The sequence below is a fragment of the Xenopus laevis genome, chromosome 3L (assembly GCF_017654675.1).
Source record: "Xenopus laevis strain J_2021 chromosome 3L, Xenopus_laevis_v10.1, whole genome shotgun sequence".
NCBI classification, from domain to species: Eukaryota; Metazoa; Chordata; class Amphibia; order Anura; family Pipidae; genus Xenopus; species Xenopus laevis.
The window spans coordinates 75043977-75057313 of NC_054375.1; the positions used below are offsets into that span (position 1 = coordinate 75043977).

At 41.5% G+C, this 13337-nt stretch overlaps 1 protein-coding gene across 1 annotated transcript in view; it reads right to left on the reverse strand.

The window, feature by feature from the left end:
• Positions 1-13337, reverse strand: part of wnt2.L (Wnt family member 2 L homeolog) — a 30220-nt gene that overhangs the window by 11263 nt on the left and 5620 nt on the right. Inside the window, exons 2-4 of the mRNA XM_018252560.2 lie at positions 12423-12658; positions 3819-4096; positions 1719-1983 (exon numbers count right to left, since the gene is read on the reverse strand). Of these exons, the coding sequence (XP_018108049.1) occupies positions 1719-1983; positions 3819-4096; positions 12423-12658 (779 nt within the window). The remainder of the gene's footprint in view (positions 1-1718; positions 1984-3818; positions 4097-12422; positions 12659-13337) is intronic.

The following is a 13337-nucleotide window of genomic DNA, read 5'->3' on the forward strand; positions in this document are numbered from 1 at the left end:
AGGCACAGATCTTCACTGCTAAAGAACTATGGATGCCTTGGGCTGGTATAGCGTCTCAAAAAATAATGTGCAGAATTTCTTGTCTACCTCTTTGTTAAGCTTTAGTTCTCCAGTAAGGCTGTTGGCACACAAGGTGTGCTGTTCCCTGGCATTTTTCAGCCAGTACAAAAGTAGATATCTCCTGTCATTGGCTATAAATGTTTTTATATGAAGGGAAAATAGTGGCAGAGAATACACTCAGTGTACCCTAGCCCTTAAAAATAGGCATAATGGGGCTCATTTATCAACACTGGGCAAATTTGCCCAAGAGCAGTAACCCATGGCAACCAATCAAATTGCTGCATTCATTGTTCTACTTGCAGCTGGCTTTATGCTAGGGAATCCTAGAGCTACTGCCTCCATAAATGTGTCAGTATTTCCTCAACTGATGCAGGTTCCATCAATAGCTTCAGCAAAACAATCACATGCTATTGTCATTAGTTAGCCTTAACTTGCCCTTAATTTGTGAAGATCTGCATACACGCATTACTTGACATGATTTTGTGCAACTCCCTGCATGGCTGCAATTGCCTGAAGCCTTTTGAAGCCTTTTTTTTGTGACTAGCTCTTTGAACTTGTTTTAGTAAATAAGCTATTATGTATGCAACCTCTATCTTTATGTGCACATATGAAACGTGTTTTTAAGGGTCTTTAAAGGACAACTGTCACCCAACCTGTAGTTGTTTAATAATTCATTTTTATAATCCGATTTATTTTTACTTTACATATAAATTATTAGTATGCTTCTTCAACCTGATATAGTTCTTTTTTTCGCTACAAACAACTACCCTTGCTTTGTGTCAGTAGTGCACTGGAATCAGCCAGTTACATTATTCTGCTTGCAGCCAAAGTCTAACACACAAACCTTGTACTACAGCAACCAAGGCACATTAAATTTTCATTTTCAAAATGAATCAGTTAATAGTGCTGCGCCAGCAGAATTCTGCACTAAAATCCATTTTTCAAAAGAGCAAACAGATTTTTTTATATTCAATTTTTAAATCTAACATGGCGCTAGACATATTGTCAATTTCCCAGCTGGCCCAAGTCATGTAACTTGTGCTCTGATAAACTTCAATCACTCTTTACAGCTGTACTGCAAGTTGGAGTGATATCATCCCCTCCCTTTTTACCCCCAGCAGCCAAACAAAAGAACAATGGGAAGGTAACCAGATAGCAGCTCCATAACACAAGATAACAGCTGCCTGGTAGATCTAAGAACAACACTCAATAGTAAAAACCCATGTCCCACTGAGACACATTCAGTTACAACAAGAAGGAAAAACAGCAGCCTGCCAGAAAGCATTTCTCTCCTAAAGTGCAGGCACAAGTCACATGACTGGGGGCAGCTGGGAAATTGACAAAATGTCTAGCCCCGTGTCAGATTTCAAAATTGAATATAAAAAAATCTGTTTGCTCTTTTGAGAAATGGATTTCAGTGAAGAATTCTGCTGGAGCAGCACTATTAACTGATGCATTTTGCAAACAACATGTTATTCCATGACAGGATGCTTTTAATGGGTCATCAAACTTACACCTATGAACTTAATGCTGGCTTACAAATTGCCCTGAATATATAGAACTCAGTAAAGTGACAGTAAGGCTGCAATAACAAGAGTAAGCTGTATCAATTTCTCTTCTTGCACTAAATTTATAATAAACTTAGGGAAATAACTTACCAACATCTCTGTCTCTGACACAATAATCAGGGGAGTTCTCAAAGTATACCAGATCATTATTTGTAGGTTTCTTAAATCTTTTGTTTGCTACTGTAAATCCAGTCCCATCTTGGTTCATCACAACTTGTATGGCTCCATTATATTTTTTACGAAGGAAGTCCCCTGATTTTCTGAAATCTCCCATAGCCATCCAGCACGTCCTGACTGTACAAGATCCACTCACCCCATGGCACTTGCACTCTTGCTTCATGAACCTCTTTACAGCCTGCAGCAACATAGCATAAGAATATGTGTGAATGAAATGACAACAGTTCAGTCCTAGGCACAACAAGCCACACAAGAAACTACAAAATAGTATTACTTACAGATCTGCTACAAAGCACAATCTAATCACTCAACACCTTGTTCATGACCTCATTACATGCACATATAAAATACTGCCCGCTCCTCTGGATTTCCCATCACACTTCCTATTTTTTTCAGCATTCAATCTCTTATAATGCACTCTGTCAGGAATATTTAACCTCATTTACCCAAGCACTGTGTCCACTCTTTTTATGAAACCCACTGCTGCTGTTTCACTATACAATGGCACATATCTTACTTTCCTGACTGCCCATTGTGCCTAAATCCACACCTTAGATATATTTTCTCCCTTCTCTGTTTGCATTGTAAACTGTAAAAGGGGCATAGTCCTTTGTTACTCCTGTATACCTGCAAATATGTTTGTAAAGACGTTTCTGCAGTTGTTATATGATGTGGGATATGTACATAATAATAATAAAATAATGGCACAAGTTGATTAACCCATGCAGTGGGAACCCAGAAAGAATTTACAGCATTTTCACAGTATTTTTCGAATGTCACTGCTTTAGGTTTTACAGTGCATAGTACTTAAAAGCATTAAAATCTAGAATATGGTTTCTATTCTTTTAATACTAACACTGCTGCTAACTTTCTGTATGTACTTTATGTCTAAAATCACTTAACTGTAATTGTTTAGTAATTTAATATTTTTTTTGAGTAAACATGACCCATCATTTATCTATTCAATGCATGAATTAACATTTAGGAATATTTGAAATCTAATTGCCAGATTATCTATCAACATGACAGGAAACCACAAAAATGGTCTTGTTTAGCAGACTGCCAAATAACTACCACGTTACATATCAATAAATTGCCTACCGAACAACTTCATAAGCTAATAGGTTAAAGGACTTTAGAGTACATCGTTGTGTGATAAATTTTAATGTGCACTTTAGAGCTTTTAGGGCACATGTACGTCCCCAAGAGTAGTGAGCAAAGTGCAAAATCAAGCGCAATCACCATATTTTTTCCCCTCAATGCATTGTTTTTTCCACAGAATTCCAGCATCATTTGTGGTTAAAAAGGGGCGATTCTCATCATGCAATTGCACTTCACCTACCACAATTGTATTCAATTTGCCAAAATGAATGCAACTGTATGTGCTTCACCACACGTCTGTTGCAGATGTATCAAATATTTTTGAAGTCTGTCTGCAGCTAATGCATGGATGGGAAATGGCAGCAGCTCCAGGGTTCCACTCCGTCAATAGGCACAGCAGTGCTCATATCGGAATAGAAGGCAGGAAGGAATGAGCAGCGTTGATTGCAACTGTAGTGCAAGGAGGGCATTTTGATGAACTAATGAAAGTAGTGTTACATACAGAAGTTAAAGTGCGGTGACTGCAACTGCATATGTGGACATGCATGTGCCTTATTGTCTTAGCCGTTGCACTGGAGATATTGAGTTGTAAATATAATTAGCCTTTCGGCAACCTTATTACACTATAGATGTGTAGCTTTGATGACCAGTTACTTCGTAATATTGATGTGTGGTGTTTTATTTGGCAGCAAGCTCTGTATTTCATCCCCAAGCATTGCTTTGTTTGAGAATGAATCGAGCATACAACGTTATGGAGTGATGCAAGAAGATATAAACTGGGTAATGGGTTAATATACAAAATGTATGAAAGCTGGTATTTTCCTATTACAATATACTGGAGGGGATATGAAGTATACATGCTGGAAACAAACATCCTGACTTGCAATCCTTTGAAACTAACATTGATGGTACCTTTCTTCCAGCTTTGTTATTGTGAAGATTCATTAGTGCTCGGGCATCTTTACCCTTTCTTTCCTTGGCATCCACAAATGTTCTGGCAAATCTGATGCCATAATCAATATTATCACTGCAGCCACCCCAGTCAAAACTGCCTTTGCTGTCTTTGGAAGACCCTTTCTTCATAGGATCACAGGAGCACGACTTCAGCTCTCCCTGGCTGCATGCTCTAGTAATAGCGTATACTATTCCAGCCGAAGATATTGCGTGGACAAAGGCTGACTCTCTACTGCCTTAAAAAAAGGGAAAAAAATTAAGATTATTTTTTTATCGTACAAGCAGATTGTACTGAAATACAGGCTTCTCTGAAACAATGTGGTGTGGCTGTTTCAGCATGCATGAGCTGCATGGCTGGGTGGCCAGAAAAAAGCCATTGCTGCACCAATGGCACAAAACAGCCTGCTTACTATACTCCAAACAGCACCTAGAGAAGACTTAAAACTCAAAATCATTTGAAGTGATGAGAAAAAATGTACTTAATGACTTTAAACATAGTCAACAAGGCCTATGAAGAGAGGCACACTGTTACTACTGCAAAGTAAAGAGGCTAATCTCAGCTGTTTTTTTTGGGGGGGGGGGGCATGACTGCCAGGGGCACAGGGAATTAATAAATATTGATAGCAAGATGTATGCAGTATAATATTAGTTAAAAAAGGTTCTGGAGAGGCTGTTACAGTTTCCTCAACAACACTGAGCCACTTTGGGGAGTTCTCAAACATGCAGTTAATGATGTTCAACCTAATGATTTATAGAACCTGGAGGCTTAGATTATGCTACTAATCAACTCTCTGCAGTCACTTACTGCAAACTGCTGCAGTGAGAAAATGGCATAGTGCAACCCTCTTGCAGACACTCACTGCCACCAGTGCAAGTGGGCAATGCTTGTGGTGTCACTTATTGCCACTGTGCATTTTTCCTGCAGTCACTTAGTGCCAGTGGGCAATATTCAGTGCTGATGTGCAGCTGTCTTCAGTCTTTTAGTCCCACTCTGCAACCCTTCTGCAGTCATAAATTCAGCAACATGAAAGAACCATAACTGCTGTGCATCTACCTTCATTAAATTGTCAGATCAATATACTCTGCATCTACCTTGATACCACGTCAGCTTCAAATGATAGAACCTATGTATACACATGCTTGGTGTGTCTGTTTACTGTAGAATATGCAAGGTCTGATATGCAAGTAGCACTGCCTCAATGATAAGTTGTTTTTTATTTGTATCCATATTAATGACATTGGACCGCCTCTTTAAGTGCCTTTAAGTAACCGTTCAAAACATGGACTGCTAATATATGGATACACATTCAATGGCTGGTAAAGTCTTCCATCCATCAGCATACACACTGTCTCCAGTTTAGCTTTGCAGAGACATAGCAGACAGATAAGGAACCAATCCACAGACATCTAGTGGTAAATTGTTGGTATTGCAATTTGGAGAAAAAGATCAGCTTCTCTTCAATAAAGTGACACCAAAGACTGGGGCACTTAGACTGAATAGAGGTACACTAACACTAAGGAGGAGGGGGGAAGTTTGGAAACACTTGTTTTGACGTTTTTTTGGAAGAAAACACTGGATTTAAAATACCACAATTGTTTAAAATGTACCTTTGAGGGGGCGTGACCGGATGCCGTGCTGAGCAGACGTGCGACACAGCAGCTCCCGTCTCTAAGCTTTCTTACTTCAGCTTTCAATAGCGCTAAGACCCGAGCTTCGACGGCGATGGGCAAAGATAACAAAAAGAAACAATACCCGTCCACACTAGCGACTCCGGCGAAGCTGAAAACCCCGTCAGTGTCTTCCTTCTTTGAAAAGGACTCTGGGCCTGAGGAGAGACGACCCAAGATGGCGGCCGCGCCGCACCGCAGCCCCAGCCCTGCTGACTCGGTGAGTAGCGATGCGCCCCGCTCGCAACATCAAGAGCTGCACGAAATTTTAGCGGCTAAGCCAACTAAAGCAGACCTTTTGGAGTTGGCTAAAACTATTAAAGCGGCCCAGAAAGCTGAACTCTCGGGCATTAAGGTCGCATTAAAAGACATTGGGTCACGGCTTGAGGAGATGGACTTGCAAATCCACGACAACTCACAGGCCCTTAAAAAAACCATGGGCCGAGTAAATGCACACCATAAATATGTATATCTGCTGCGACGCCATATGGAAGATCTTGATAATAGAGGGCGCCGCAACAATTTGCGCGTCCGCGGCGTGCCCGAGTCTGTTAAGCAAGCAGACATTGAGCAAACACTATGTGGGATTTTTAACCCCCTACTGGACAAGCCACCTCAGGCAGTCATTGACTTTGACCGTGCTCACAGAGCCCTTAACGCCTCGCTAAGGGGAGATCAACCCAGGGACATCGTTTGCTGCCTCCACAGCCACAAGTTAAAGGAGGAGATTCTGAAAAAAGTGCGGACGGCAGGTCAGCTTACTTTTGAGGGCCATAACTTGGAAGTGTACCAGGATCTCGCATGGCTTACACTACAACAGAGGCGTACGCTGCGTCCCCTGACATCCTTGCTTACGGGTAAGAACGTGAAATACAGATGGGGATTTCCATTCGCACTTATTGCTAATTTCAACGGCAGATTCATCAGTCTTAAAGAACCTGATGACCTCCCACAGTTCTGCAATCAATTGGAAATTACCCCGCCGGATTTATCGGAATGGAGATCGCTCGTATACAACGGAGATGACCTACCGGAGTTGGATTCTAGAGATTGGTCAACACCTACCAAGCGCAGACGCGGCACGGATAAACAACCTGCTGATTGAAGATGGTTGCATGTTCGGGATTTGAAGATCCTCGCCATTGCTGTCGTTGGAGGGTAACTGTAACCTCACTCCTGAAGGCGTCTCGGCCCGGGGACCCAGAGGCCTTTGTTTACCCCCAGACTGTTCAGTTATTTTTTTTTGCATTTTGAAGTGGTTCTATGGACTTTTGCTGTTTTTGTGGTGTGACTTACACTGCTACTTGCACCTACCTTCACTTTGTCCAATTTGAATTATGTGGCTGGTTATGTGCCTACGTGATTCGTGAGAGAATTTTTCCTTTCCCTCCCCATCCAACTCCCCCCCCCTTTTCCCCCTTTTTTTTTTTTTTTCTTCTCCCTCTCTTACACTCGAATTTCCTTTAGACTTTTCACGTTTATTGCGATTATGCTGGTTGTGTTTACTATGCAATTCTCTATCAAGATTGTTACTCATATTCCATGTTTGACTACCTGTTGACGCATACTCGCTCTGATTCTTGATATTATGCCCAATGCTACCTAGCTACTATAAGATGGCTGTCTCCTTCTTTATGTTCCGCCTTTTTTTTTTTTTTTTTTTTTTTTTTTTTAACTCATTGAGAATGTACCGGATATCCTATCTGTGATCTTTCCTACCGGGCTTATTACTCATGTCGACTCTGATACCATGTCGATACGTGCTTAGCTTCCATTCCCCACGTTTGTACTATGCTTTTTGTATTATTTAGCTTACGGCCCTTCCAACGAGTCTCTGTATACCTGACCTGTCCCCCACTCCCCCCCCCCTTTTTTTTTTTTTTTTTTTCTTTCTCTTCTTCTCTGTTCTCTCTTTCTCTTTGCTCACGTTTGCTCTGCCCTGTCCACCCTCGCTACATGTTACGCTTAGTCTGGTCTTCTATATACTCTGGTTGCCATGCCTTATATTCTTATATTTGAGGGAGACTGGGAGCTGTGGATAACACGTACTATACGTTGGTTTCGGATTCTCCCCCCACTGTCTTTTTCTCCGTTGTGATATAACTCCCCCCACTTTTTGGCGAGGGAACTCACGGAGTACCTATACCGTATCCCCCCTACTTGTTAGACTAATTGCATATTGATATAGGAGTCTTCTCAGGGAGGAACTGATATGTTTACGAAATTTTGTTTATATCACAAGTTACTACTTTGTTTTCTATGTTGGGCAGATCTCTTTACTTTGTTATTTGGCTACAGGAGCACGGTGGGGAGGCACTATGGTTGCATAAGCTTATACCTACCCAACAGCACCAATGAGTGACAAACTCTGCATCATGTCGTTGAATGTCAGGGGTCTCAATACGATACAGAAGAGAAATAGCCTTAAACTGGAGTTGAAACGCAATAAGATACACGTTGCCATGCTGCAGGAGACACACCTTAAACTACAGGCGACGTCTAAGATTTACATTAAAGGCTTCTCGACTATCTACACTAGCAAGCCGCAACCGTCCAAAGTTAGAGGCACAGCTATTATTCTCGCAGACTGCCTACAGTGGTCACATGTGGACCAGACTATGGATAAGATGGGGCATATGAATGCCATTAAAGGACTTATTGATAATACGATGTATACTTTTGTATCGCTGTACCTTCCAAATGTAGGACAACTAGGCCGTCTTACCCCATTACTTCAACAAATTGATCAGTTTGCAGAGGGCACCATGATTATAGGCGGTGATTTTAATTTTCCTTTGGAACCGACTCTAGACTGTTCCACTACAAATTCTAGTTTCCCGAAGCATCAATTAACACAATTGAGGCATTTGTTGCAGGAATACAACCTAATAGATACATGGAGGATCCTGAACCCTGAAGTAAAAGACTATTCCTTTTATTCCAACCCACATCAACAATACTCCAGAATAGATTATCTGCTCACATCACACGATACTCTTCCTAGGTGTTCTATGGCTACCATTGGTCCGATTACCTGGTCAGACCATGCCCCAGTTTTGCTGTACCTCCTGCGGCGGAGACCCCCTCAAAAGTCGTGGCAATGGAAGCTCAATGAAACTTTACTTGATGACGCTTCCACTGTTACCCGTCTCACAGAGTCCATTGAAAATTATTTTAAAGAGAATGTCACTCCTGACTCCAACCCACAGATGGTCTGGGAAGCTCATAAATGTGTGATAAGGGGGGAATTGATCAAGCTCGGCACACAAAAGAAGAAGGACAGAGAGCAGAAATATAATCAATTGCTCCAGACTCTGACGACGCTGGAACGGCAACACAAATCCCAACATTCAGACAATACCCTTCATCAAATAACGGCAATCAGAAAAGAAATTAAAACCCTGTTGAACAACTATACTGCTAAAGCGATTTTCTACCAGAAGCAGCTTTACTTTGAACATGGGAACAAATGTGGTCGCCTATTAGCCTCTGCATTGAAAATCAAGCAACGGAAAAATCACATTATGAGCATCAAGGACCACGCGGGTACACTTACTCACGACACAGATCATATTAGCCGCATTTTCCGAGATTTCTACAATTCTTTATATAATATCGACCAGGAACCGGATCGATCCGCAGCACCTGATTGCCGCAATGCGATTGACTCTTATTTACAAACCATCCCTAAGCCTCACCTGTCGAGAGAGGATCTCGATCGCTTAGAGTCTCCTATCTCACTAGAGGAAATTCAATTCGCTCTCAAACACACACCCACCCATAAAGCTCCAGGCCCAGACGGGTTTACTAGTTTGTACTATAAAAGGTTCTCCAAGGCTCTCTTGCCATTTTTCCAGAAACATATCCATGCGGTTATGGTTGAGGGTAAACTGCCTTTGGACGCAACACAAGCTAATATTACTCTGATTCATAAAAAGGGGAAAGACCCTTTAGACGTCAAGAGCTATAGACCGATATCTCTTCTCAACGTAGATACTAAACTGTTTGCGAAGGTTTTGGCGGAAAGGCTGAAACCTCTTTTGACAAGGATCATACACCCCGAACAAGTGGGATTCGTTCCTAAGAGGGAAGCCAGAGACAACACTCTTCGGGTATACAACATCCTACATTACTGCAAAAAGAAGGCCATCCCACTGGCGTTATTGTCTACCGACGCCGAAAAAGCGTTTGATAGGGTGAAGTGGAATCTGATATTTAAATGTCTTCAGTGGATAGGAATTGGCCCTGTTTTTCAGCAATATGTCCAGAGTTTATATACTCGTCCACAGGCACGTATCCGAGTTAATGGGATGCTATCCGACCCGTTTGATATTAAAAATGGCACACGACAGGGGTGCCCACTGTCTCCCCTCCTCTTTGTCATTACACTTGAACCATTCCTACAGCGCATCAGACAGAATGCGAATATCCCGGGTGTGCATATACGCGGTCATTCGCACAAAACGGCGGCTTATGCAGACGATTTGTTGTTTTTTGTAACGCAACCGAAAACCGCATTACCAGAGATCTTGCTCGAACTAGATGAATATGGCTCTCTGAGCAATCTAAAAATAAATCAACAGAAATCTAGCCTACTTAACATTTCTCTGCCTCACCAGGACTTGCTACATATAAGTCATAACTGTACATTTCTGATTGAACCTAAATATCTCACCTATCTTGGTCTCAAGATTTCAGCTAAATTTACGGATGGCATCCTCCTGAATGTTTACCCACTTCTCAAGACGGTGAAAGCTGACTTGCGGAAATGGGACAAACCGGGCTTCTCCTGGTTTGGACGCATCGGCATTGTAAAGATGAATATACTCCCTCGTTTTCTATATCTGTTCCAGACAATCCCGTTCCAGATACCGAGACCATTTTTCAAAGAATTGCATTCTCTCATTTCTCAGTTTATTTGGCAGCGTCAGAAAGCCAGACAGAAATTTGATTCCCTTACTCAACCGAAGGAGGCAGGGGGAGTAGGTTTGCCGGACTTTTGGGCATATTACAAAGCCGCGGTCTTACAACGGATGTTGGACTTGATGAACTCTAAGACTCTCAAATTATGGCCACTTGTGGCACAAGATGGTTATGAGTACCCGCTGGAAGTATACACATGGTTACCCAAATCTCAGCGTTGCAAGCCAACATTTCCTAATCCAATTATCACTGAAATCGCTAACACCTGGGATGCATTGAAACATAGAAAATGCCTTCTTAATCCGCATTCCCGGTTGACTCCGATATTGTTCAATAAGGATTTCCCTCCAGGATTATTGCCTATGCATTTCAAGAACTGGACGCAAACAGAAACTTTATGGGCTTTTCAATTGCTTAATGGTAGATCCATCAAACCATTGGAGGATATCTTGCCTCCGGAAAAGATTACACCGATTGAGAGATTACGGCTACATCAAATACGACATTTTCTAGACACGAAACTGATATCTGACGCCACAGGATCCGAGGATACCTTGTTTGAACAATTGTTCACCAGAACCGACCATACCCCGCATGCAATTGCGAACATTTATAGATTGTTGCTCAGTCGCTCCTCTACACCAGCGAGTGCTTTCAAGCGAAAGTGGGAGAGAGAACTGCAATGCACCTTCACGGAATCGGAATGGAGGACTGTTGTCACGAACTCCTACAGATCTACTCTGTGTGCCAGGTTACAAGAGAACAATTATAAATTACTTTCGCAATGGTACAGGGTGCCAAGTGTATTATCTAAAATATTTCCAAATGTTCCTGACATCTGCTGGAGATGTGGTCAATCCAGTGGAACTCTCAGCCACATTATGTGGCACTGCCCCAATTTACAACCGTATTGGACTCAAATAAAACAGTTATTACCCAGATTCACGGATTTGGTAATACCGGACTCGGCGTCGTTTTTCTTATTGCATTGTAACGACATGTCCCCAGCACGATATCGCACGGCGCTCATTTCGACTTTAATTACAGTAGCCAAGTCCTTGATACCTTTGTTTTGGAAATCGAAAGTAATCCCTACACTTAAAGACTGGGCACTTAAAGTAAACGAAATTTGCCGGTTTGAGCACTACAAATCAGAGACGTGTAATCCGAAATGCCACGAAAACTTGACACGGAAATGGTTCTATTGGCTCCAGTTTACCGAATCGCAGGAATACCGGACTCTTACTTCTTGATACGGCCACTGTATGCTTATCGCTTCCTTGGGACCCCTGGCATCCAATTGATATGTCACTGATATAGGATCACCATACTCAGTTAATATATAGTGCTTCCCACCCTATCCTTGCTGTGTTTACTTCTCCACCCACCGTTTTGCTACTATCTCCTGGATTGTAGATGTGCCCAACATAGTTTATTTTTCTGTGGTTTTTGTTATTTTCTTTCTTTTTCTCTTTATTTAGTAATTTTTACTCGCAAAGTATGCCTACGTGTTATGTGATCTGACGGTGTCTTTTGCTAACTTTTGTCTTGATATACCCCATGTTCAAGCACTGTATCTTATCTTATTCTTGAATTTTGTGCTTGCAGGATTCTCATGCTATTGTACTTTTGATATTTTGCGAAACACGTAAATAAAGAATTTATAAAAAAAAAAAAATGTACCTTTGAAAGTTAATTTTTAACATGTATAAATGTCATTTTACCTCTATCAATAAAACTGATAACTTGCAGCTGTTTTGAGATATCTCTGCTTGATGTTTCAGGAGTTTTTTTTGTGGAAAATGAACAAAAGTATTCACATGGTTAATATTACTTTGCTTTATGCAGATTGGAAACTAATTACCCCTGCAACATACCCCATTACAATAAAAGGTAAAATTCAACCAAAACTATGCAGCAGGCTATCCCTGTGCTGTATAATTTATACTCAAGTTTACATGACAGACTTACTTCGTAATATCAGCTTTCCAAACAGGCTTTGATCCCTCTCCATGATGTTGCAGTTCCAGCGATGATGCCGAAATTGATGTTGACATTCTGTAGCCCACTCAATTACCCCCAGTCCTATAACCTGCATGATTTCTGGATAGCGCTGACAAAGCTGCCGCTGGCGAGTTACCAGACCAGGTATATTATTGCACATTACTCGCGAAGATGATGAGGAGGTAACAACAGCTCCCATATACCTGGATATAAATATACACAGAGTGTCATTAATTGCAGTGAAAATATGTCACTAAAATAGTTTAACGGCAAAGGTTATTAGACTTCTCCATTCAAATTCCCATTTGTACAGTATTTGTTCAGGGCCTCTCTTGACCTCATTACAAGTCACGTGAAAACATTTTTTGTATCACTAATACTTCCATGAATATCAAAGGCAGCAAATACATGTTGACACCAAAAACTCACCCTAACTCACCACTATTTTGGATTCGGCCTAACCCCTGAATCATTCACGAAAGATTCGGCCGAATAGTGAACCGAATCCTAATTTGCATATGCAAATTAGGGGTGGGAAGGGGTAAACATTTTTTACTTCCTTGTTTTGTGACAAAAAGTCACACAATTTCCATCCCTGCCTCTAATGTGCATATACAAATTTGAATTCCGTTCAACCGAATCCGAAACCTGTTGAAAAAGGCTGAATCGTGGATTCGGTGCATCCCTAACCTAAACGGTGCAGACCTTTGTTATTTCCAGCATGTCTTAAAGGAGAACTAAAGCTTAACTAAAGATGTAGGCTAGAAATGTTGTACATTACGTTTTGGGCTTCTGTACCAGCCCAAGGCAACCACAGCCTTTTAGCAGTAAAGATCTGTGTCTCCATAGATGCCCCTGTATCTCCCCATCTTCTGCTACACA